This window comes from Eleginops maclovinus, chromosome 1 (genome assembly GCF_036324505.1).
Source record: "Eleginops maclovinus isolate JMC-PN-2008 ecotype Puerto Natales chromosome 1, JC_Emac_rtc_rv5, whole genome shotgun sequence".
Classification (NCBI taxonomy): Eukaryota; Metazoa; Chordata; class Actinopteri; order Perciformes; family Eleginopidae; genus Eleginops; species Eleginops maclovinus.
Window position 1 is genome coordinate 345,219 of NC_086349.1, and position 27,336 is coordinate 372,554.

Consider the following 27,336-nt stretch of genomic DNA (forward strand, 5'->3'; position numbering starts at 1 on the left):
CTAACAAAGCCTGTCTGGCAACTCAAAGTCTGCACCACCCTCTACTTTACTGACTTTAGCATGGCATTCACAAACGCAGCGAAGTGTATTCAGTTCAACCCAGTATCACGGAAAGACGTGAGAATGTGACGTTGGTCGCACAGCGTTTATCAACTTTTTCCTATTAAATATTAAGCCACAATTATTGTTTTTACTTTTGTAAGAAATGTTCTTTTATTCGAAGCCCAGGAGTCGATTTAAAAGAAAACGAAGTGAAGCTCCTCTTATAAGTTTTAAAAGGAGTATTTAATGAAAGTAGTGGCGGCTGGCCAATAGAGGGCGCTAGGGCGCCGCCCCACCACTCACCTCTCACCACATTTCCTTGAATAAGACGTAAAAATTTTTAAAAAAAAAATAAAATAATAAAATAAAAATATTTCGAAATATATGTTTATATTTTTTTAGATGTGCAAGATAAATATTTCATAGTTAATGATGAGTAAAGTTGTCGTTAAAAGTTGTACATGCGCAGTAGCTCCTCTTCAATACAAGAGATAGGACGATGTTGGGGCGCACCTCTCCTGCGCCCCGAGCTGGATTTACATACCACCGTCCCGCCATTGGGACGGCGGCGGGGCTGACGTCACAGCCGATCGTCTCCAACTCCCGCGACGTTGGAGACGATCGGACAGAGATGCAAAATGGAGAAAGATATATTAAATAATTCAGTGAAGTCACTTCAGAGAACACCTTTTGAGAGGAGAACATATCAGGAGAAGCCAGGGCCGGGGTGGGCCATTTTTTCAGTCCGGGAATTTAATTCAAATTCAGGCCACTCTGATATGGAGGAGGAATTTGAGTCCATGAAAAGATAAAACAAACAAAAAACAATTCTCTCTCAATGCTTTTTATTTGTTTTAAACAAAGGTATATAATACTTTGCGTCACTTTAACAATATATAATTCAAATTCAAATAAAATAAAGATAATGATAAAGAAGAAAAGTTATTTCACAAATCAAAGTTATTTCAAAAATCAAACTGCACATACTGTATTTAAGATTAAAACAGCAAAAGTTTCCTCAGCAAAGTGCTTGTCTTTGCGAATTCGTTAATGACAGTGTCATTGTCAATGGACATCAAAATGTCCTTTTCAACACACATGAGCATAAATGCATCAAGGAGTTCCTGCGACATTGAGCTTCGTAGCCTGGTTTTCACACATTTTAAGGCAGAGAAGCTCCGCTCGCATGCAACCTGGGTGGTTGAAAGAGTCAAGAGAAACTTATAAGCCAACCCGATTACATGGTAAGCATCTGTGAGGAGGTTATATTGTGTGAGGATCAAGTAAACGCAGATAGCACAGTTTTTGCAAGAAGAGCATGTCCTGCTCTCCAGCTCAAATTCTGGCTCCATGTATGAAATTCCACTACCCTCCTCATCAGTCTGTGTGACCTCTCTTCCTGTCCTGACCACATAATCCTCCAGAGGAGACTTTTTCAGTCTCTCCCACTGGGATGCCAGGCTATACAGCTCGTCATGCAACCTGCTGACAGTCGCTCTGTCATCAAACCTCAATACACACTTGCTTAACTCTTGCAGTGCTGTACTGGGGATTCCGTTTTCCCTCAACTCAGCAAAGTTGTTTGGGTCAAGGCAAGCAAAATCTGAGGCAAGTGTTGCATTGGCTGCAAACCTCCTGTTGATACTGCCAGCAACTGTGTCCAGAATAACATTATGGACCTTGACCTCAAATGCAGCATAAGGTGAGACTGGTGGGTCATCTTCCTGGAGCTCTCCTGGCATTCTTTTCTTTTTTCTGAGTCGTTTTTCTGGGAGAGAACTCTCCACAACAAGTTCACTGTCTGCCTCTTCCAGTTTCTTGTTGGCCCAACTCACAAACACATCAGCTGCTCCTTTAACTCCCTCAAAGTCCCTGGCAAATGTTTTTTGTGCAACTTGAAAATAGAACAGTCTATTCCCTGCACGGGTCTGAGCGGGCTCAGCTCACATTATAATAAATGGGAGGGGAAGGCTTGAACATGAAACATGATGCTGATTCCCGCGGATAGAACGCGCGTGCAGACTCTCCAGTAATTAAAAAAGGCAACTAAACACCCCAACGTGCTCGCGCTGCCCCTGTTCCTGCACACGCGAACCATGTACAATATTTGCATACAGCACTTCTAAATAATTATATTTATTTTAATTGCATGTTTGAGATGCATTTAATAACAAATATCAAACAACAAATGTGATCGTCCCTATTTAATATTGCGTTAGTAACCACATGTGCGCGCCTGTGGGAATGCAGGCTACAGTTGATGGTTGAGGAGATACAGTGTGATAAAGCGTTAAGCAATTGTTCATCAGAACTGGAATGTAAAGAAAGTGTTCGGTTCTTCTTTGAATATAGGAATACACTTCTAAATCATATAAATTGTGAGATTTTACATATTTAACAACAAAAGCAGTCAGATGACAGTTGAGTTGACATTGCAAACGTTCGCCACGTTATAGCCTATTTGATCAAATTCACAACCAGGCCTATTATCCATATCTCTCAGTAACCTACCAGCTTGTCTTGAGAACATATCTGTCAATTTGGCACATTTGGCTGCCACCTCCTGTCTTTTTTTAAGCTTAGCCCTCTCCGTTGCACCTGGCCTCTTTCTACCCTCCATCACTGACGCGCTCTGTTTCGCGCCGTTGTTATTTAAAAGACGAGCCGTGGGCCAAACCATCTGAAACATTTGGGAGGAGAGAATTCCCTTACATGGTAGAACCTATTTAATCTGCTGTGATGCAGCAGGCGGCTGCGCTGCAATGGTGAATTTATGCAGACTACAGTTGAATTGATATTAATGCAAGAATAAGATAAGTGACAAAAATTAGTTACAACTATTTTCCCCATGGGCCAATCAGGCCAGGTCGATGGTTTGGGCCGGGAAAGGTCCCGGATAATACCATTGCCACCCCGGCATTGCCTTGGGGTGAGGGGTCTTTGGCACGGGTACCACACAGGACGTCTGCCACAGTAGCGGTACCCTCCCTTGCTTCAGGCTCAGGTTGAACAGAAACTCCACAATCCCACACAGCTGGTCTGCGCTGGATTTCAGGAGCCTCGAGCTGATGCCATCTGGACCCGCTGCGTTCGGAGCCTTACACCTCTGCAGGTCCCTCCTCACCTGGTTGGTTGTGAGGAACAAGGTGCCGTCAACGGTGGACCAGGTTTTGGTCAGATCTGCCCAGGGGAGAAAGGGGGGATGAGCTGTAGGCCTCTTTGGTGTTGGCATACAGTAAGTCCAGTGTTTTATTGTCTTTGGTGCTGCAGGTGACATTGTTTGAACGTTAGCCACGTCTCTGTAAACATGATGCTGCTCTCCCGATACTCTCTCTGATGCCGGGTCAACACCGCTAGCTCGTTTCCCATGATGACGGAAGGAAGGACAGGTGTGTAGTGTCTCCTTGTTTGCAGCCTTGCCCCTGCACGGCGTCCCCGTCTCTTTCTCCTCAGCTCGCGGGGAACAACGGGTCTATCACCGGTTAGCATCGCCATGCTAACAGCTGATCACGAGTGTAAACAATGAAATTCACTGAACGAGGAAACCCCGGACACCGTAGTGAGTACAAAAATGATGTGCTTCAGATACATAATGTTAAAAAGAAAGCACTATATACAATAAATTTAAAAAAAGAATTGCAAAACTACATAAATAAATTAAATATAAGGAAACTACTTTGTGATGAGTAGGAGCTGCTGAAACAGGCTGCCACTCCGTGCGGCGCCGGAAGCAAGAGACATTTAATACATCAATACTGCGGACAATACCAAAAGGAGCCATTTAGGGTGAATTGTCCTGCCCAAGGACACAGCAGCATGCTGACTGCAGTGGCGGTCAGGGCGGGATTGGACCGGTGATCAGGGCAATGACAGTGGTGTGGTCAGCAGACTTGATGATGGTGTTGGAGCTGTGGAGAGGAACCCTGAGGATCTGCACACATCTGCCCTTTTTAAAACAAGAGGGCAGAGACTACTCCAGCGCTGTAGAGTCCTCATCTCCAGCCTGTCTGTTTCAATTTCTGCCTGTGGGTGAGATGTGGACTGACTTGCCAAAGGGGTGGCTGGTGAGGTTCTTGCATCCACTCCCTGATAAGGGGACTTAACATAGTGGTAAGTGTTTGAGGACAGCATAGTACAGAGTCTGTGCAATATTGGAGCTCTTTAATACTTCAGAAAGCAGGCACAACAGATACATATGAAACACATTTAAAACATGTTAAGGCACCAGGTTAAAGTCCTGTTGTCTGTGGTACGATAGTAATTCGTGCTTACCGGCATAGCATCACATAAGATCCACTCACACACCTAGCATCTCTACACTAGCTTTCAACTGTAACAGTGTGCATAATCATTTGAATTACAGTCTTCCATGATAATTTATCAACTTTAAAAAATATTGCATGTTCAAATAATGCATGAGTTTCTTTCCTCTTTGTTGTCTAAAAATGACACTTTGTAAAACATGACTGCAGTTTATGAGCAGGGAGTGCTACAAAACTTCTCATCATGGAGCTAAAAAAATACTATTCTGTTCAGGCGAGACCTTTAGCTTCAATTTTCCCCAACACATTTTTTAAAACTCTTTAAACACTGTCAAGTGCAAATCGTACTGGATGCTATGCTTTTTATTGCAAGGATCAGCGTGTTTTCTGTCCCTAAAGAAGCAGCTTCATTCAGAGACTTCTCCATCGTGGTGCGTTTCTGGAGGAGCATCGAGCAGCTCAAACATGTCATCAATGACCTGCCACAGGCAACTCTCCAGAGGAAAGTCATTGTCCACCAGATTTACCAGGAAGTAGTTGTCGTGGATATACTTGATGATCATTCGTGAGGGAGACTCTTCCTCGTAGAGGTTGGCCCACTGCTCGATCCACAAAGCAAAGGCCTCGTCCTATGGAAACACAGGGACATGTTTGTCGTTGAGTGTCCTGAACATGTATATCCCTCACAACAACAACCAGCGTCAGAGCTAGGCTCATGTTGCTTTTATTTTTACGAAGCAAGATTGAATTGTATAACAACTTCTTCTCCATAGTGAGCTGGTTAATTCTTTGCCACTATAATTCAGCGGCAGTAGCCGACTGCTGGAGAGGTACGTCGATGATGGTGCTCTACTGGCCTTTATCCTACCGTCTCCTTCCGTCAGTGGCCGCTGGACAGTAGTAATCCACCTTCTGACTGTAACAATAGTAATACTCCCTAATGCAAATTTTTCCAGTGTTTACAGATATTGTTTGGCATCATAGTGCCAATGAATTTGAATTTGAAGGAGTAGGCACTTGATTTTTATTGGCAAATTTAAGCAGCGTACTACGATCCATCTATGATTAAACTTGTGATATTGATTACACCTGGTAGCTGGTATTACAAAGTCACAAGTATACATGGTTAATGTTATATAACGAGTATTGCACCATTGGGTTGTTGGTGCTACTATTTTTCATTGAAAAAAAAAAAGCAACTATCAGAACGCTAATCATTCCTGAGTCCCTGCACAATACAGGAACAATCCCTCTCTTACCTTCCAAAACATAAAGCTGACTGGGTCCACTACAGTGGGCTGGACAATCTCCCTTCCAGGAAAAATGCCCCATGTCACGGCGTTAGGCTGCATGTCCGGGGCGTTGGTCAGGTTCCGGCCCTTCACACAACATATTCATTGGGAAATATTAATAATGCATATTCAGACAACACATGGAATTAAAAGGTGCTCTGTAGAAACGTACGTTCACATTAACAATGTGGTAGTTGACACGGGGCTCGTACTTCTTCAGTACTTTGAGTAGAGCGGTCACATTTTCACTAGAAGTGAAAAATTCCAGATAGGCCTGTTGGAAGTAAAACAAAAGGACTAAAGGCAGCATATCAACTTGTCGGACCAAAACAGCCCATTCACCAACCTCTCCATTCAGAAGGCACAATCACGAAGAAAGAAAAGGTCCTACCTTCTGAAAGACGTAGCCTCCTGCAGGTCCCCAGCCTGCTACAGGGTCTGTGGAGGGTTTGCCGTTTATGTTGGGCTGGGAGTTGATGGTGAGGACTCCTCGTCTGTTCACTTTCTCCAGCTCATCCTTTAGCAGGTTAGTCTCTGGGGCCAGAGGCTCATCATTCCAGGGCAAACACTTCACCTAGCATAAGAGGACACAAGCATGGTGTATTTAGCAGAGGTAGGACCAAGTCGTTGTTTTGCAAGTCACAAGTTAGTCTCAAGTCTTTGCTTTCAAGTCCCGAGTCAAGACAAGCAAGTCCCGAGTCAAGTCCCAAGTCAAGACCGACAAGTCTCAAGTCAAGTCCCAAGTCCTACCATTTGAGTTTCAAGTCCTTTCGAGTCCTTTTAACAACGTAGAAATAATATTTACACAAATCATGTTTGCTTTTAAGATCTGATATTTATCAAACCAAGAACATTGTTCAAACACATTTGGAATAAACAAAGGCAAATGTAATTTCCACAGAAAGTGCTGACATTGTATTTCCATTGCTTATTGCACTATAACTGTCTCAAAAGATCCTCATTTTTGCAAAACACTCTTCACCTTAAAACTTAAATCTAGCCTTGAACTAAAAAACATGTCTTCACCCTCAAACAGGTATTTGGAGGATCACAGAAACAGTTGAATGTAACTTTTCCAAATGTATTACCACTTTATAAAGTGGTAACACAAAAAAGTTTGTGTGTGTGTGTGTGTGTGTGTGTGTGTGTGTGTGTGTGTGTGTGTGTGTGTGTGTGTGTGTGTGTGTGTGTGTGTGTGTGTGTGTGTGTGTCTGTGTGCTGGAGTGGTCCCAACATTCTTCTTCTGCCTCTTATGGTATGCAGCAAACAGCCCTTCTCCTTGTCCAAGGTCTGCTTGCTCTTCTTCATCAACCAGAGGCAAAGGTTGCTCAGTCTCTGCAGCATCTTGCAGGATCAATTCTGGAAAAACATTTAACAACAGCAGAAACAAAAGAGCCCTTATTACCATTGGTGTTGGTGATACAGTGTTAGACTGAACAATGCAATTATTGCTGTCAATAAGATCAGACGACGAGAAAAAAAAAGTTGCATTGAAGTAAAGAATATTTACCTTTAACTTGTTGTGCCACCTCTGCCTTGATGTCACGATTGACCAGTACATGGTGCTCCACCCACAGCAGAGAAAAGGCTGGATCCAAGGCGGCTGCTTTGAGGTAGACTGGGTCTGAAAAGGAGGCAGTGATCCCATCTTGAGTCCCGGCCATTTTCACGTTAATGAAGATCCCAAGGAATCTTTTGTTCAGGGATGCCTGGAGACTTCCGACCAGGCTGCTCAGGAAACGAACTTGAGGCTTCAGCTTCTCATTGAGGGACAAGACGGATGGAACAACTGCACTAATTGTGACGACCTTCTCTCCCTGTGTCAAATCAGTTGCTTCTCCAAACGGCTTCAAGATGTCCACCAACTCCTTCAACAGATTCCACTCTCGTGGTGTGAAGGACAACTCCTTATGCCCAGCCTTTTCTAGAATGGCACAGAGCTTTAGATTCTTCCAGGGTTAAGTCACACCAGAGATCAGGGTCATCATCCTCTTGTTCACTGTGACACACAGTGAATGCCTTTCACATGTTAGCAGCATTGTCACTAATAATGTAGTCCAATTTATCTTTGATGTTGTATTTATCGCATATTGACTCAAATTGGTCACAGATTTGTTCAGCTGTGTGTGAGCCTTTGAAGCGATTGCAGGCCAAGAGATTTGTATTTAGCTGTATCCTCTCTTTAGCTGTCTCTTTCTATATCCAGTGGACAATAACACCAAGGAATCCCCTCATCTTTCGGTCAGACCAAATGTCCAGTGACTGAAACTTGCTCGGTGTTGCTCAATTGAGTTTTTAATCTTGAACGTCTCTCCCCATTGAGGCTCTCTGTTTTTGATGTCAACGTTCTGTGACACACTGGGCTGTACTTACTGTCAATTCCTTTCAGAAAGTGCCGAAAACTCTCGTGTTCCACAATAGACAGGGGAAGGTTGCAATCAATAATCAAGTCGGACAGTATTGCGTTACTGATAGCCTTCTGCTGTGGATGACTCATGCTGTAATGCGCTTCACTACTGTCCAAGAATTGTGAGATTGAAGGCTGTTGTGGTTCATCTATGATGCTTCTACTCATCTGGTATTCTTCAAATCTGTAACAGGTAAGCATATAAAACAGATGTCAGAAAGTCCCTTATAGCCACACATGAATTGCATTTGAAACCATCTCCTCATATATCAATGCTAACATTGTGTTAATTTTATTTTTGTATTATTATGAATTGTATAGTATACTGTAAGATTGTGTTTGTCTTAACATTGATAAAATACATTTCCATTTTCAGTGTACACTTACTATATTAAGTTATATTTTTCCTGCTTTACCTTGCCATCAAGCAGCCCTTTCCGACAGGAAACTGAAGTATGCTTGTTAATTCACTCTCTCCAGCACACCTGATTCCATTGGCAAAAACAGCAGTTTTACCTGCATCACACAGAAATTGCTGGTCTACTGCTGGCTCAATTAATAAGTTTAATTGTGCTATTCTATGTCTTCTTTGATAGTTCAGCTTTGTTGTGATTTACCTAAATTACATAAACGACCTCAATGAGGCAGCAGTAGACTAGCAACTCCTTTGTGCTGCAAAGCAAAATAGCTATTTTTGTCAATGGAATCTGGTTTGCTGGAGAGAGTGAGATACTTAGTTTTCCTATCGGAAAAAATCGTCTGGCAGCAAGCTCAAATGGTACACATATTAATAATATAAAGTACATTAAACTGATCTTGATTTGATTAGGCTCCTTTAGTTTTGCTGCTGGCAGCAGTCTACTGTGTATGATCCACTGACTAGCTGCTAAGTACATACAATCTCGCTTCAAAACATCCTAAACTATCCTTTTACAATACGAGTATGGATAAGTTCACTATTTTGCACTTTGAGCCCTATTTCTGGTTTGTCTAGGATGAAATAGTGTGTTTGACACCGACATTTTAACGATTGGTCCCCCATGCTTCATGTACGGGCATTCATAAAGCGGTCCTTAAATCAACCTTAAATGTTCATTTTCAAAGATGTGCAACTCACCGAGTGGTCACTGGTTAGTGATGCTCCAAAACGAGTGTCTTAGCGAAATACAGGTTCTGTCGTGTTTAATTTGCCATTTTGTATTCCAAACATCAAGCGGAAGTTAATAGCCTACTCAATGAGGTATCTGAAAACATAGCTAGTTCCACAATAGCAAATAACACGGATGGAAACCAAATATTTCGCCAAATATTATTTAAAAACAACTACGAACACCACTTACCACTCGGTGAGTTGCTCATCCTTGAAAACAAATGTTTAGGGTTGTTTTAAGGACAATGTTATGAATGCCTGTAGCCAACCATTCTGAAGCAGGGGGTGATTCCAAATTAGCCAAAAGCTGGAGACTGGACCAATCGTCAACATTTCTATTTCATCCAAGACGACCCAGAAAGGGGGCTCAAAGTGCAACATAGTGAACTTATCCATTAATGAACCCACAGGAGATGAATCCGTGTATCATTCGTTCATTTGTTTTTCCGATTTAGTTGAGGATTGAAAAAATGAAAATAGCATTTGATTTCTCGTTTTTCCCATTTCAAAACCAAAACCAGAAATCGGATTACGGTTCGTTTTCTCGTTTTTTCGATTATGCACCCCCAAACGGAAAATGGAAAATGAAACATTCGGATAACAAATCCTGGGAGTGTTAGTTGTCAGGGAAACCGATCGCGAGCCAACAACTGACTCATGCCACAACTGATCTGTAAGGAAACAAGGCTTATTTGGAGTCTCACTACGAGATGATAAATCAACTCTTTCTGTCGGGGAAAACTCACGCCGAAATGTCTGAGACATTGAAGAGTATGGGAATTAAGGGTCTACTCTTGTATGCCTATGGACTTTCATGGGTTTTTCATAGTAAGCTAGCCTGATATCAGCCAACAACAACAATGCACATAACAATGACAGACCTACGCGAATAGGCTACGATGGAGATTGCTAAGGTAAGGATTAAACATATGACGTATTTATTTAGATCAAATGCTCAAAACCCCCATGTTACAAGCTGCTTCATACAGTAGGCACCGATGATCTTTTACCCTGTGGCTCGCGATTGTTTGGTTTCCCTGACAACCAAACGAGCCCTGCCAGCCCTGCGCAAGCGGCCAGGATTTGTTATCCGATTGTTTCATTTTCCATTTTCCGTTTGGGGGTGCATAATCGAAAAAACGAGAAAACGAACCGTAATCCGATTTCTGGTTTTGGTTTTGAAATGGGAAAAACGAGAAATCAAATGCTATTTTCATTTTTTCAATCCTCAACTAAATCGGAAAAACAAATGAACGAATGATACACGGATTGAGATGCCGTTTAGCGTGTTCGTAAGCCAAGGTGACGTTTACAGTCTCATTGATATGTAGCTAGCTAGCAATTAGCCAATAAGCTAGTGTTGGCTTTCATTCAAAACTTACCGTTCTTTGTGCAACTTCAAATGTCCAACGAAGTTAGAAGTTGTCGCGTCTCCGTCTGTTATCTTCGTCCCGCATATTTTACAGACTGCGTTGTACATGTCAACATAATTTTTAATCTTTGGGTTTGGGGAAAGTAGCAAGTCTTTTCGAGTCAAAAGGGGCAAGTCCAAGTCCAAATGCGAGTCACTGATGTTAAAGTCCAAGTCAAAGTGCAAGTCTTTTTAGATTTTGTCAAGTCAAGTCTAAAGTCATCAAATTCATGACTCGAGTCCAAGTCATGTGACTCGAGTCCACAACTCTGGTATTTAGTGACAGTTAAAGCTACAAAGCTTTGGGATAACTGTTGGGACAGTTCAACAGATTAGGATTATATTATTTTCAGGGGCTGATATCTGTGAAACAGACAGATATCAGCCCCATGTCAGTGCATTAAGTACAGAGGAGGAGTCAGGACATGATAAACCCAGTTTAGGATGAAGACTTTTAACCCTTCTTGTTGGAAAGGCTGTTGACTGCTAGTACAGCATCCTCTGTTGGCGGCCAACGTAATGACAATAATTAAGTAAATAAAGCTGCGCAGCCAGACGGAAGAGAAAAGAGGCACGGCAGAAAACGGAGCTTAGCCTGGACGAGGTTGTTGCAGCATGTTGGGTCAGTTGTGTGCAGGGCCGGGGTGGGATATGGAGGAGGAATTTGAGTCCATGAAAAGATAAAACAAACAAAAAACAATTCTCTCTCAATGCTTTTTATTTGTTTTAAACAAAGGTATATAATACTTTGCGCCACTTTAACAATATATAATTCAAATTCAAATAAAATAAAGATAATGATAAAGAAGAAAAGTTATTTCACAAATCAAAGTTATTTCAAAAATCAAACTGCACATACTGTATTTAAGATTAAAACAGCAAAAGTTTCCTCAGCAAAGTGAATTCGTTAATGACAGTGTCATTGTCAATGGACATCAAAATGTCCTTTTCAACACACATGAGCATAAATGCATCAAGGAGTTCCTGCGACATTGAGCTTCGTAGCCTGGTTTTCACACATTTTAAGGCAGAGAAGCTCCGCTCGCATGCAACCTGGGTGGTTGAAAGAGTCAAGAGAAACTTATAAGCCAACCCGATTACATGGTAAGCATCTGTGAGGAGGTTATATTGTGTGAGGATCAAGTAAACGCAGATAGCACAGTTTTTGCAAGAAGAGCATGTCCTGCTCTCCAGCTCAAATTCTGGCTCCATGTATGAAGTTCCACTACCCTCCTCATCAGTCTGTGTGACCTCTCTTCCTGTCCTGACCACATAATCCTCCAGAGGAGACTTTTTCAGTCTCTCCCACTGGGATGCCAGGCTATACAGCTCGTCATGCAACCTGCTGACAGTCGCTCTGTCATCAAACCTCAATACACACTTGCTTAACTCTTGCAGTGCTGTACTGGGGATTCCGTTTTCCCTCAACTCAGCAAAGTTGTTTGGGTCAAGGCAAGCAAAATCTGAGGCAAGTGTTGCATTGGCTGCAAACCTCCTGTTGATACTGCCAGCAACTGTGTCCAGAATAACATTATGGACCTTGACCTCAAATGCAGTATAAGGTGAGACTGGTGGGTCATCTTCCTGGAGCTCTCCTGGCATTCTTTTCTTTTTTCTGAGTCGTTTTTCTGGGAGAGAACTCTCCACAACAAGTTCACTGTCTGCCTCTTCCAGTTTCTTGTTGGCCCAACTCACAAACACATCAGCTGCTCCTTTAACTCCCTCAAAGTCCCTGGCAAATGTTTTGAGGCTTTCCTCTGTCCCCTCAACCAAACGCTGAGCTGACAAAATATTCATCCCATGTGTCTGTAAATACTTGGATAGAGGGGAGGTGTGCCTGAAGATGCGGAGGAAAATCTGGGCTGTGAGTATAACCTCATATCTCAAAAGGGTTTCCACATGCCCCTTTGCTTTGGCCCTGACCACTGACTTCATAGTGTCATCCGCTTCAATTGCCACCAGGGTCAACAAGAGGTCAACATAGAGAGCATCCCTTGGATCGCCAAAGCTCCCAAACACCTTTGTAAGGGCCTGATCCTTAGCCCACCACCTTGTAGCTCCTATTGGAGCCAATTTCCGGTGACGTCTGTCCTCACTCATCTCCTCCCACTTTTGCATGCGTTTCCACGACTCCTTCAGAAACACTGCCACATCATTCAGAATGGAAAAAAGTGATGTGCTTTCAACCACACTGCCTGTTGTGTCTGTCAGAACAAGATTTAACACATGGGCATAACACCACATGTGAATCTGTGTAGGAGCCAGTTCAGAGAGCAATGCTGAGAACCCCTGATATTGGCCCTGCATATTGGCAGCACCATCAGTGGAGTTGCCCACACATGTGCCAATATCAATGCTGAGATCATCCAAAGTCTGTTTCAACAGGTCAGTGAAATGCTGACCTGTGGACTTCTCACAATCCACCACAGCAACCAGTCGCTCATGAATCACATCTGTCACATACCTTAGTATGACTTCTTGGCGAGTGTGGCGCTGAAACATCCCGGGATTTTCTAGCACACAGCAGCACACGTTCCTTCTGGACATAATTATGGAAGCGGACAATGAAGGTCCGGGATCCTTGCGGTGGTTTCGGAGCCAGACTGCGATGCGCACGGTCTAGCTCCAAGGTATCCAGCTGAGGGTCTCCGACCACCTCGTTGAACAGTGTAGTCATGAAGAGACGCGCATCATCCCCCTCAATTCCTTCTGGAATGCCAATCACACGGAGATTTTGACCCGCCTCATAGCTGATGCATATCTTAATTCTCCTACCCCCTACTCTGACACAATGGCAGCCCTGTCAGAGAAATTCGGTCAGCCCCATCAGTTAGCAATCAAGAAGATCGCTGGTGTCATGGATGCACCTGACATCAAACGTGGAGACAGAGGCCTTTGAGAGATTTGCATTGCAGATTTGTGCTCTAGCCGGTATGCTGAAGACCCTCGGCCAGGATGGAGAAGTGGTGCTGCGATGTGGTTCTCATGTGTCAAGTCTCCTCAGTAAGTTACCTGCTGAGATGAGGTCTGAGTTTCGGAGATATACGTGTCGCCACCCAGGTACGGTTTACAACCTAATAGAGTTCTCTAGCTGGCTGCAGCTGGAAACCTGCCAAGATAGTGACAGCTGTAGTGGTAACCAAGGCCACAAAGAGAAACCCCTCCAGAAGCAAGACCACGGCCACAGTCAAAGTTTGTCCCTCGTGCAGCTACCATACTCCATGGCACAGGATGTTTCACCACAGTCAACGGAGTCATCTACCGGTAAAGTCCCTTTACAGATCAAGAAGACAGGCCCACCTAAAGCCTACTGTCCTTACTGTGAAGCAGATGATCATTACCTAAGCCAATGTGCCACCTTTAAGTGCTTTGATAAAGCTTGAATCATAGACTGGATTAAGACCAACAAACGTTATTGGCGATGTGGGGATCACATCAAGCGGCACAATGCACCCTGAAGAAACCTTGCAGCATGTCATGGTGAAAAACTTCAGATACTGCAAGCGGTCACTAACAGGAATATTAAGGAAGGAACCTATCTGGTTAGCTCAGCAACCAAGACCCTTTATCTGGAGACACCATCGGACTCTACTGTAGTTCTCCTGAAAGTTGTCAGAGTTATACTCCGATATGGTGACAAGAGGTTGGACACCTACGCGGTCCTACATGATGGCTCTGATCGCACTATGCTGTTCTCAGCAGCAGCTCAACAACTTGGACTAACAGGCACTCCAGAAGACCTTGCCCTCAGAACCATCCGTCAGGATATTCAGACTCTGCACGGTGCCTCAGTTTCTTTCCAAGTCTCCCCAATAAAGCAACCAAAGAAGTCTTTCCAGATAGACAACGCCTTTACAGCTCAGCGCCTTGGGCTAGCTGAACATACATATCCAGTGGCTACCCTTCAGAAAAGGTACAAGCACCTCCAAGACTTGCCTCTACACGGCATCAGTCGAGTCTCTCTCTCTTGCTGCTGATTGGAGCTGACCAGCCTCGCCTCATAAGCCCAGTGAAACCTGTACGCTTCGGATCAAATGGAGGTCCAGCAGCAATCCTTACACGGCTTGGGTGGACACTTCAAGGGCCGGCACAGACTCTTCAGTCCCATTTACAGCCTCATCAATGCCTTTTTACGTCCCTCAGCCCCCTTGCAGTTGAGTTACAGAGAAACGTGGACAAGCTGTGGCAGGTTGACATCCTGCCTTACAAGTCTGAGAAGGAAGTGACCAGGTCTAAGAAAGACCAGGAAGCCCTTAACTTACTGGAGGCTAAGACAAAGCAAATGAACGTGAATGAAGAGTTTAGGTATGCCACACCTATGCTAAGGAGAAAGGATGCACCACTACTCCAGGCATCTAAGGAAGCAGTAATGCCAAGCCTTAGGAGTACAGAGAAACGCCTGGCTAAAGACCCAGATAAGGCAGCTGCTTACAACGCAGAAATCAAGAAAATGGAAACCTCCGGTGTTGTGATGAAACTACCAGACAACGCTGTCTCTCAGAGTAAGGAAAGTTGGTTCATACCACATCACATGGTCCATCACAATGGGAAGAACAAAATAGTGTTCAACTGCTCCTTCTGCTACCAGGGACTTAACCTCAACGAGTTTCTGTTGCCTGGTCCTGCCTTGAGTAACTCCATTGTTGGTGTGCTGTTGCGCTTTCGGAAACACAGCGTCGCTATCAGTGGACACATCAAGGGAATGTTTCATCCGGTGTGTCTACTGCCTGAAGTCAAACCCCTCCTGAGGTTCCTGTGGCGGGACATGAAGAGAGAAGAACCCCCTAGCATCTACAAGTGGCAAGTACTTCTCTTTGGGACCACATGTAGCCCATGTTGTGCTTTATTTGCCCTTACCCAACATGTCACCCTGAAGAGTGAACCTGGAGAAGACGTAAGATTTTCAATCGAACGTTGCTTTTACGTGGATAACTGCCTGCAAATTGTTCCATCAGCCGTTGAGGCACAGCAGTTGGTTGACAAACTACGTCAGTTTCTTGCATCAGGAGGATTTGACCTCCGTCAATGGGCTTCCAACAGGCCAGAGGTCATCAGCCATCTCCCACCAGAGGCTTGCTCGGAAAAGCTGGAGCTTTGGCTTTCACATGACAAGGTTGGTGCACAGGAGTCAACGCTCTGACTGAGCTGGCACTGCGACACGGACACCCTCGGCTTTAAGAACAGAGTCCTTAATCATGGACAACCTACTATGAGCAACATCTACCGAACTGTGGCAAGTCAGTACGACCCACTCGGCTTCATAATTCCCTTCACTACCAGGGCCAAAGTCATAGTACAGCGGCTCTGGGACAAGCCCAGAGATTGGGATGATCACCAGTTACCTGAAGATCTGCTGCTGCAGTGGAACACATGGGAGAAGGAGTTGGAGCGCCTGCCAGAGATAACATTACCCAGAGGCTATACACCAGAGAACATGGACAGACAAGAGGTGCCGAGAGAATTGCACATCTCGTGATGCTCCGTGGCTTACCTACGATCAATGGATCCCCATGGGGAGGTACACGTATCTTTCATCATGGCCAGGTCACGTGTGGCACCAACAAAGCAGCTCTCTATTCCCCGTCTAGAACTGTGCGCAGCCCTCACTGGAGCCCAGCTGATGAGGCTACTTCAGGCTGAATTGACACTCAAGGTGGAGAAAGTCACCCCTTTGGCCTGATTCAACTACAGTCCTCAACTGGCTTCAGTCCATATCCTGCCACTTCAAAGTGTTCGTCGGCACCAGGATCTCGGAGAGCCAAGACCTCACAGACAGTAACACTTGGCGATACATTGGCTCAGCCAGTAATCCAGCTGACGACATTACCAGAGGCAAGACACTAACAGAGCTAGCAAACCCAAACAGGTGAAGTCAGAGTTTCTACTTCGGCCTCCAGACGAGTGGCCTTCCTACCCGTCATCAAACACCACAGGTGAACTGCAGGTGGTTACAGAATTAAAGCGGTCTGCCATATGTGATATGGCAATCTCCAACTCAAGTGAATCGACCCCAGATGTCACACCGTTCTGTACTTGGAGTGAGTTGGTGGAGGCCAAAGCCAAGCTACTTCACGGGGCGGGCAGGCTTAGTGTCATCAACTGACTCTCCTCCAGCAGAGATGTACACCATGGGAGAGCAGCACGTTGTTGTTTTTAAATCTGACGGACCAAATCTGAAGTCAGGGCATCATTTTGAAGGATTAGATCAGTGACTGTGGGTCTGCCGTAACTTTAAAGTCATTTGGAGTGGGGGTCTCCTCTCCTCTCCACTCTCTGAAACTGGCCCTGGACAAAAATGATGGTACCCCTAGAAAAGACTGAAAATAATTTGACCACAGGGTAATGTTAAACTAAGGTGTGTCCTGTAATTAGCATCACAGGTGTCTTCAGCCTTGTAATCAGTCAGTCTGCTTATTTAAAGGGTGAAAAGTAGTCACTGTGCTGTTTAGTATCATGGTGTGTAACACACTGAACATGGAGCACAGAAAGCTAAGGAGAGAGTTGTCTCAGGATATTAGAAAGACAATTATAGACAAGCATGTTAAAAATAAAGGCTATAAGTCCATTTCCAAGCAGCTTGATGCTCCTGTGACTACAGTTGCACATATTATTCAGAAGTTTAAGGTCCATGGGACTGTAGCCAACCTCCCTGGACGTGGCCGCAAGAGGAAAATGGATAACAATTGAAGAGACGGATAATACAAATGGTAACCAAAGAACCCAAAACAACTTCCAAAGAGATTAGAGTCGATGTCAGTGTCATATCGCACCATCCGCCACTGTTTGAGCCAAAGTGGACTTAACGGAAGACAACCGAAAAGGTGTGACTGGAAGTTGCCACAATGCATGTTGACAAAGCTTCTGGGAGAATGTCCTTTGGGCAGATGAGACAAAACTGGAACTTTTTGGCAATTCACATTAGCTCTATGTTTGCTGACGCAAAAATCAAGCATACAGAGAAAAGAAAACTATACCTACTGTGAAACATGGAGGAGGCTCGGTTATGTTCTGGGGCTGCTTTGCTGCATCTGGCACAGGGTGTGTTGAATCTGTGCAGGGTATCATGAAATCTCAAGACTATCAAGGCATTCTGGAGCGAAATGTGCTGCCCAGTGTCAGAAAGCTTGGTCTTAGTCGCAGGTCATGGGTCCTCCAACAGAATAATGACCCAAAACACACAGCTAAAAACACCCAAGAATGGCTCAGAACAAAACGTTGGACTATTCTGAAGTGGCTTTCTATGAGCCCTGATCTAAACACTATTGAACATCTGTGGAAGGAGCTGAAACATTTAGTCTGGAGAAGGCACCCTTGAAACCTGAGACAGCAGGAGCAGTTTGTTAACGAGGAGTGGGTCAAAATACCTGTCGACAGGTGCAGAAGTCTTTTCACAGTAATTCACTTCATTCAATGTTGTGCAACAAAATATTAATTTAAGGGTACCATCATTTTGGTCCAGGCCAGTTTCATTATTTTGTTTTTTTAAATGATTCTGTTGAACCACAATTCAAAAGCAATGTCAGATTTTCATTTGTTATTTTTCAATCCATTTTTATTTATTATTACTTTTGTCAGTTTCAAGTTATTTCAGTGACCATTGTGGGTTTTTCTTTCTTTAACGGAAGGGTACCAACAATTTTGTCCACGTCTGTATATACAGTGGGGCAAAAAAGTATTTAGTCAGCCACCAATTGTGCAAGTTCTCCCATTTCAAAAGATGAGAGAGGCCTGTAATTGTTATCATAGGTATACCTCAACTATGAGAGACAAAATGAGGAAAAGAAATCCAGGAAATCACATTGTCTGATTTTTAAAGAATTTATTTTCAAATGATTGTGGAAAATAAATATTTGGTCAATAATAAAAGTTCATCTCAATACTTTGTTATATACCCTTTGTTGGCAATGACAGAGGTCAAACGTTTTCTGTAAGTCTTCACAAGGTTTTCACACTGTTGCTGGTATTTTGGCCCATTCCTCCATGCAGATCTCCTCTAAAGCAGTGATGTTTTGGGGCTGTCGCTGGGCAACACGGACTTTCAACTCCCTCCAAAGATTTTCTATGGGGTTGAGATCTGGAGACTGGCTAGGCCACTCCAGGACCTTGAAATGCTTCTTACGAAGCCACTCCTTCGTTGCCCTGGCGGTGTGTTTGGGATCATGGTCATGCTGAAAGACCCAGCCACGCTTCATCTTCAGTGCCCTTGCTGATGGAAGGAGGTTTTCACTCAAAATCTCACGATACATGGCCCCATTCATTCTTTCCTTTACACGGATCAGTTGTCCTGGTCCCTTTGCAGAAAAACAGCCCCAAAGCATGATGTTTCCACCCCCATGCTTCACAGTAGGTATGGTGTTCTTTGGATGCAACTCTGCATTCTTTCTCCTCCAAACACGACGAGTTGAGTTTTTACCAAAAAGTTCTATTTTGGTTTCATCTGACCATATGACATTCTCCCAATCCTCTTCTGGATCATCCAAATGCCCTCTAGCAAACTTCAGACGGGCCTGGACATGTACTGGCTTAAGCAGGGGGACACGTCTGGAACTGCAGGATTTAAGTCCCTGGCGGCGTAGTGTGTTACTGATGGTAGCCTCTGTTACTTTGGTCCCAGCTCTCTGCAGGTCATTCACTAGGTCCCCCCGTGTGGTTCTGGGATTTTTGCTCACCGTTCTTGTGATCATTTTGACCCCACGGGGTGAGATCTTGCGTGGAGCCCCAGATCGAGGGAGATTAGCAGTGGTCTTGTATGTCTTCCATTTTCTAATAATTGCTCCCACAGTTGATTTCTTCACACCAAGCTGCTTACCTATTGCAGATTCAGTTTTCCCAGCCTGGTGCAGGTCTACAATTTTGTCTCTGGTCTCCTTTGACAGCTCTTTGGTCTTGGCCATAGTGGAGTTTGGAGTATGACTGTTTGAGGTTGTGGACAGGTGTCTTTTATACTGATAACGAGTTCAAAAAGGTGCCATTAATACAGGTAACGAGTGGAGGACAGAGGAGCCTCTTAAAGAAGAAGTTACAGGTCTGTGAGAGCCAGAAATCTTGCTTGTTTGTAGGTGACCAAATACTTATTTTACCGAGGAATTTACCAATTAATTCATTAAAAATCCTACAATGTGATTTTTCTCATTTTGTCTCTCATAGTTGAAGTGTACCTATGATGAAAATTACAGGCATCTCTCATTTTTTTAAATGGGAGAACTTGCACAATTGGTGGCTGACTAAATACGTTTTTGCCCCACTGTAGCTCCTTTGAGGATAGTAAGCATTAAAGATTGCCAACATACAGAGAAAAGCATAGCTAAATCATGTTTTTCTTTCTTTAACGGACGGGTACCAACAATTTTTTTGCCACGTCTGTATGCATTATATTTCGGAGATTTTTTAATGGTTTGATTATAACAGGCCTGTACTCTATTTCTTTCTGTTATAGACCATACATACTATACACCTGCTTCAAGGCTGTCATTCTGTGCTGTTGTGTTTGAAACAAGTAAAGGAGAATAACCTCATTAAAAGCCTACGGTGTGTTCTTACCGACACCCCAAAGAGTACGTCACTCCTAGTGAAACCATGCATACAGTCCTATCCCCATCCAACACTTCTATTTCAGAGCTACTGTATATAAGGGGATGATTATCTCCTCTTGCATAACTCACAATTGCTTTCTTACTAATTACACTGGGCATCATCATGTCATCAATTCACCAGATCCGAACAAATTCAAGTGAAAATGCTGAACCAGTTTGGAAATAAATAAAGAATTTATAGAGTGTTATTATTTATACTCATCAAAACATAGACTCGGACAAACACAAAAATGCCAAAGAAAAGTTCATCACAAAGTAAAAAAGCATATATATATATGTATATATATATATATATATATATATATATATATATAACCCTAACCCAACCCATATATATACACACATCATGGAAACAAATTGTCTACCTGGTGTCCACTTTGGTTCTGTTGGGCTGTGATGTAGCAGGTGAAGACCTCGTAGACACTCTCCTCATTGTTCAGCTCGTCTCCCCACATCTGCAGCAGTGCATCTTTAGAGGACTTGCTCTTCAGGTAAAACAGGTAATAGTCATTTAACTCGCCAAAAGCTGGAGAAGAGGAATTGCCCCTGAAAACATCAACAGGATGCTTCTTAGTCAAGATTTATTCACCAAACAAAATGCATTAATAAGGAGTTTACATTGAAGTTTTATAAACTGGTACCATCTGCCGTTGGGGAACTCGTCCCAGTCCTGGGTTCTGTAGATGTAGCTCTTTGGTCGGGATGCCCAGAAAATGGGTCGAACATCTTCCACCTTTCGCTTGGGATGGGCACTAACTGCCCAGGGGAGAGGACGTCTGGCAAATAAAACAATCAATGAAAATTCGGACCATTTTGAATGGTAGCAATGGAAACAGTGCAGGGCCTCTCCAAGATACCTGGCTTCACAAACCTGCCACCAGTGATCCTGGACAACTTACCCTTCTAACTACCAGTTTGTGCATGTAAAATTGGCAAATACGTTCAGGATCCAGAGCAGCGGGTTCGAAGTGATATGATTCCAGTTAACTGCAGCAGTTAATGTCAACTAAAGGCATAACTAAAACATAAGTACACAGCAATACAAACTAGGGCTGGGCGATAAAAAGATAACTATATGTATCGCCATAGACACGTCATCAATATCAATAGAAAATGTGTTCAATAGAACGTTCGATTTTTTTTTTCTTCGTTGGAAAAAACCAGAGCAAAGAGTCTACTCCGCTTTGAACCAGAGTGTTACCTTTCTTTGCCACTGGTATCTAGGCTCCGTAGCTGGGATGCTCACCGTGACTATGACTAGGCTCGTTATTCGTTGCCGGTAGCTGGTTACCGGGAAAAAGATGAACAGGACGTTCGGTATCCGTTTGAACACCTCCGTTGTATTGCTGTTCAGTACAGTAACGGTGATACAGACACTGTGTAACTACACTATTAGTCTGCTGACTGGCTGTTCTATCTCTACTTTCCTCTAAACTTTCCTCCCTCTGCTCACACCTGTCCAAACTCTTGCCTCGGCTGCACTCCTCCTCATACACACGCGGGATTTAAATAAGTCATAAAAATGATCAATAATTATCGATATCAACCGATAGATTTATATCGTGATACAGTTTTTAGCCATATCGCCCAGCCCCAATACAAACTGATGCATATCATAACCAATATTGTATGGTAGCAATGACAAAAGATTTTTAATGATTTGTGCTGTTCTCTTAAAATAAATAACAAGAACAATATTTGCCCTTCTTGTACAGAGGGGAATAATGAAAATGTGTTTCAACTACTCAGCTGTTGTAAAGGTCACTTCTTTAGAACCAGAATGGGACAACATTATTTACTTTGGGACAGTAGTGACATCATGCTGCTTTTTGCTGCTGGTACCTTTCTGTCAACACTGGGACTCTTTAGGAAATACAGCTGTTGATTTTTAAAGCAGGCTAAGGGATGACTGACCTGGGGTCCTCTATCCACAGCCCCAGCTGACGCAGCACCTCCATGGTGGCGACCTCTCGGTTCAGTGTGTAAAAGTGGAGTCCCGGTACTTTTCCACTGTCTAGCAGCACACGACACATGTCAACCGCCTGATGGATTCCGTAGTTACGAATCGCAGCATCGTTGTCTTTGATGGGCTCGATGACTTCTGTGATTTCCTCTGGCACTTCAAGCTTTGACAGCTTCACAAGCTGACGCAGAGACTGGTAGCCCTGGGAGGAACAGGTTAAAGGTTTACACATTTTTAAAAAGTGATATTTTCCAGGGTTTTTTCTCGAAAAATAAAGCATTAGGGCAATACTGTGGCACTGATCTTGTACAGCTCTGAAAAAAAAAATCAAGAAACCACTGCAGCATTATCAGTTTCTCTGGTTTTAATATTTAAAAAAAGGTATGTCTAAGTTTAATTAATTAAAAATCTATTATTGTATTGTATAAACAACATTTCTCTGGACAGACACTGGAATGGCTGCCATTCATGTAGAGATTGAGATTTAAGAACAATTTAGAGTGGTCTCTTCATTTTTTCCAGAGTTGTATGTAAGATTAGCAGTTCTCACAAGAAAATGACGCCTGTATACAAGATGGCGCCGTGGAGGTTTTCAACAACGCAACATCGGAGCTCCGTAAAAATAAAGCCGTCTATGCCGTCCATTTGAAACCATTTTCATATTTTTGGAGTAATTACACAGTTTTTGACGAACAGAAATATTGTTTTTTGGCATCACTAACATTTTACGGGGAAAATCAGCATTTTGGTATGAGGGCGCACAGCAAAAGTAAAAGGGCGCAGCGCCCCGTGGCCCAATTTTTCATGTCTTTTATTCTAAACCGAGCTTGGTGCTATAACATACTGTAAGAATGGAACTATGGAAACATTCAATGTATTGTGAAATGCACACAGACTCGGAAAGTGTGGCTTTATATCGAGAGTTACCTGGATGGGGAATATTCCTGGTAGGATGGGACATGTGATACCAATTGCCCTGCAGTCATCCAGGAACTTGAGGAATGTGTCTGCTCTAAAGAACAGCTGGGTGATGACAAAGTCTGCTCCAGCGTCTACCTTTTCCTTTAGGCGTCTCAGATCTTCCTCATAGCTCTCTGCCTCTGGGTGCCCTGTGGGGTAGCCTGGACAACACATGCATATTAAATCAAAGGGAGTTCGGCTTGAACTGCCTACTACTGATCTGAGGGCTGAAAACGTACCAGCAACACAGATGTCAAAGTAGTCTTCAAACTCTGATCGGATGTGTTGAACCAGATCGATGGCGTAGTTAAAGCCTCCCTCCTCTTCCTCCCAGTCGGCTCCCACTGGGTCTACAGAGAATCGCTATCAGTTTAGCTGGCAGCCATACTGTATGTTATGAAGATCTCAAAGGTTAGAGATTCATATTAAACTCAGATCATCGTAATATCTTAAATAACATTGGCAAAACAATCAGCAGGACGGTGATTTAATGAAGAGTGAATTGTGGGAAAAAGCAGCCTGTCTTTCATCAGGAGGTAATCCACACACTCCAGGAAGAGCTGCTTTTAGGCTTCTCTTTACTAGGAACAGGGTTCTTACACCTTTTCCAAAGTCAAATTCAAGCATTTTCAAGGTGCATTTTCAAGCAGCTTACAGCTGTGGTAAATTACATTGTTATATATACAGTGAAGGAAATAAGTATTTGCTCCCCTGCCGATTTTGTTAGTTTGCCCACTTACAAAGAATATACTTTTAATGATAGGTTTATTTTAACAGTGAGGGACATATCAGAAAGAAAATCCAGAAATGCACATTAAAAAAAAGATATACATTGATTTGCGTTTAATGGTGGGAAAACAAGTATTTGATCCCTTTGACATGCCTTAGTTCTTGGTGGAGAAAGCCTTGTTGGACAGCACAGAGGTCAGATGTTTCTCATAGTTGGTCACCAGGTTTGCTCACATCTCAAAAGGAATTTTGGTCCTCCCCTCTCTGCAGATTCTCTCAAAATCCTTAAGGTTTGGAGGCTGATCCTTGGCAACTGGAAGCTTCAGCTCCCTCCACATATTTTCTATGGGATGGAGGTCTGGAGACTGGCTATGCCCCTCCATCACCTTAATGGGCTTCTTCTGTAGCCACTCCTTAGCTGCCTTGGCAGTATGTTTTATCGATGTCCCATTTTCAGTGTCCTGGCTGAGGGAAGGAGGTTATCAGCCAATATTTTACAATACATGGCCCCCTCCAAGCTCCCCTCGATGCGCTGAATCGCCTTGTCCCCTTAGCAGAGAAACACCCCCCAAAGCATAATGTGACAGGTGTCTTATATCCAGGTAAAGACTTGATATTAGGAGCACTTTCTTAAAACCAGAGGAGTTATTTAAACGGTTCGTGGGAGCCAGAACTCTTGTTGGTTGCAAGGGGATCAAACACTTATTTCCCACAATGAAACGCAAATGAATTTATATCTTTTTTTTTTTTTAAATGTACATTCATTCAGAACTGAAACTCAAAATGGAAAATACTATTTACAAATGTGTACAATAATTTGTACCAGTGGCGGCTGGTCAATAGAGGGCGTTAGAGCGCTGCCCTCCCTTCCTCACCAGTGGAAATGTATTATTTATATTAATAATTTTTTATAATAAAAGAAAAATCTTTTTTTTCATATTTCAAATCAAATGTTACTAATAATCATCAGAATGTATGTGTTTAAAGTACAATACTGTTTAATATATAAAACATATAAATTCCCGACAAATTCAGGGCCCGCGGCAGTGGGAATACTTGCTCCTTGACCAACATTTTCGACTTCTGAACACTTTGCTGGGAGAAATGTTTCAAAACTTGTAAACTTAGTCTGAAGTGTTTCTGCTGATTCAGTCTCTGTGTCGTCAGAACAACAGTAACACACCTTTCCGAGGCAAAACACACACACAGACACACGTTTTAAATCAGGCTGTTCATATTTAACTGTGTGCTGCTTACTGTGTAAATTGACCAGAATGCGGAATGGGGAGAGCAGAGTCCCACTGCATGTCGTTGTGACCCTGGGCAAGACACTTTGACCCAAATCGCTCCTGTGGTGTTTGTCCACAGTATTGAGTTTTTGTTAGTCGCTTTGAATAAAAGCATCTAACAAGTGACATGTAATGTAAAAATGTCAACGCATGTGATCTCTCCTACCTCCCCTTAGGGCCATGATGTTTTTGAGGCCCAGGTGCTTGGCCTTGGCGAGATAGCCAGTAATCTTCTCTTTGGTCTGGTTGCAGCAGGTCAGATGAAGGATGCTCTCCAGGCCACAATAATTAACTGCTGTGCTAGCAATCATCATAGATGAGGTTTCCTTGTCGGAGCCTGGGTCCCCTGCTGGGTGCCAGGTTATGTCGATGAACAGGGGCCCTCCGGTGCCCATACGGTCAAATCTGAGGAAAAAAGGCAAACTCAGCTCTCCAAATTGTTGCTGCAGATTTACAAAGAGCCCTTTAGTTACTGGTCTAAGATTGTTGAACTATGCTATCAATAGAAAGATTTTTTTTTTAAATTTAAACTTTTTAACACTAAAATAATTTGTTTTACCCCGTGTGTGCACATGTTTTAAAGAACATAATGAATCCTGAATAAAATATTTCAGTTTTCACATGCCTTGAGATAAGGTTGACAGCTCCGCTGGCTGTGCGGGGAGGAAAGAACTCCAGCGAGAACCAGCAGTCTCCAGACTCCATCCTCTTGCGCATCTTGTCCCGCAGCCTGTCCGAGCGGTCTGCATCCAGCACCGGCGTGGAACTACGGGAGCTCTCCTTGGAGCTCTCCCCCCCACTGTTGCTCGCACTGGAGTCACTCTTGCATGACTGCCAACTGACGTCCCCTCCCTGAACCTGGTTTACCATGATGGTAACTTACTCTGAGAAAAAAAGAAAGTAAAAGAAAGGTATACCTAGCTGAACAGTACAGAAACAAATTAACACTAGTATCCACAACCTCATAACTAACAGCAATAATACAAAGTTATACAATTATCAATACAGAATAGGAGGAAACTTGGGAGTAAAAAGTAAAACAATGTCTCCAAAATGTACAAAAGTAAAAGTATATAACGCGAAAATACTCAAGTGAAGTACAAGAACCTTACAATTGTATTGTTGTACAGTATGTGAGTAAATGTATTTAGTTACATTCCACCACTGGGCGTTCAGCATAAGTTACCATGGAGATCTGCCCGGGTAAGTGAACCAGCGTCGTAGGTCTGAAGACCCAGCGTTAACCCTGAGTTACCACAATAACCCCAAAACATGCTTCTAGTACATACCATGGTTCCTTTCTCACTCGGCATTACCAATTAACTGTAGAAAAGTAAAACATTTTAGTGAAGACTCACGATTATCCCAAACACGGAGTAGCACGAGCCGCTCGCTTTATACCCTGGTCTCTCCCTCATGCGCGTGGAGGTAAAGTAGTGTAGTAGCAAACTGCTAGCTCTCTGTGAACAGCTAATGTTAGCTGCGTGCTTCACGATGCAAGCCGTTTAGTAATTGTATTCAAACAGACAGATAGAGGTGACCCAGGCTACATTCTGCCTACACCACACCAAGCATGTAGCTTAACCCAGTATGCTCTATTTGCGCGGGTGGTAAAAACAAAACAGTGCTTCTCCCACCTCCCAAAGACGGTCGTCTTTGTGTTGTGGTACTGTCTTCAATCAGGGGCGGAACGCTAGCTGTGGCAGCATGGGACCAAAATATAGAGAGCCCATGTGGCAGGGGTCAACCATGTATGTATAAAGAGAACTTGATCCAGCGTCGTAGGCAGGGCATCGTTAGTTGCTATGAGAGTTGCTCAGTGGCGCATGAAGCGAAACGGAGCAAATGTAGTTCAGAAATTACCCGGATCGTCCGGGGTCTTTTGCCTAGAGAGCGTGCGCACTTCAGTTTTCCTTAAGACCCACCTCCGATCTCCCACTCTTGGCTCAGTCAGATGAATGGAGAGAGAAAATAACTGTGGATTCATCTTTCAGCGTATGTTACAACTTTAAGACCCTAATGATCTTTATCTTTTATAAATAAGGGCTATAGAACTGTTCGTGCTGAGTAGTTTATTTGGGTCAAAACAGTATACACTGATTTACACACGTCTCTTTCCCAATGTAAGTCAATGGGGAAAGGTATTTTGGGTTCAAAATGACGTCAGGGAAGCGGTACCACCGTTTGACCGCTAAAGCCAATCCAAAATCGCCTTCAACAGCCGGTGCACTTCCTCGG

General features: G+C 43.4%; 1 protein-coding gene across 3 annotated transcripts; it reads right to left on the reverse strand.

Annotated features, from left to right (window-relative positions):
* Positions 1–4,188: 4,188 nt before the first annotated feature.
* Positions 4,189–27,205, reverse strand: mthfr (methylenetetrahydrofolate reductase (NAD(P)H)). Of its 3 annotated transcripts, none has more exons than XM_063878797.1 (12): positions 27,024–27,205; positions 25,724–25,982; positions 25,265–25,503; positions 23,320–23,430; positions 23,048–23,241; positions 22,072–22,322; positions 20,799–20,933; positions 20,523–20,703; positions 5,988–6,170; positions 5,769–5,870; positions 5,564–5,683; positions 4,189–4,933 (listed from the first exon to the last, which is right to left on the reverse strand). In XM_063878797.1, exons 2-12 carry the CDS (start codon positions 25,966–25,968, stop codon positions 4,712–4,714), a joined length of 1,983 nt encoding a protein of 660 aa, XP_063734867.1. In that variant the 5' UTR covers positions 25,969–25,982; positions 27,024–27,205; the 3' UTR covers positions 4,189–4,711. The 3 variants fall into 3 exon arrangements, with proteins under 3 accessions (XP_063734867.1, XP_063734851.1, XP_063734858.1); XM_063878781.1 differs by lacking the exon at positions 27,024–27,205 and adding an exon at positions 26,736–26,986; XM_063878788.1 differs by lacking the exon at positions 27,024–27,205 and adding an exon at positions 26,457–26,712.
* Between the last annotated feature and the right edge of the window lie 131 nt (positions 27,206–27,336).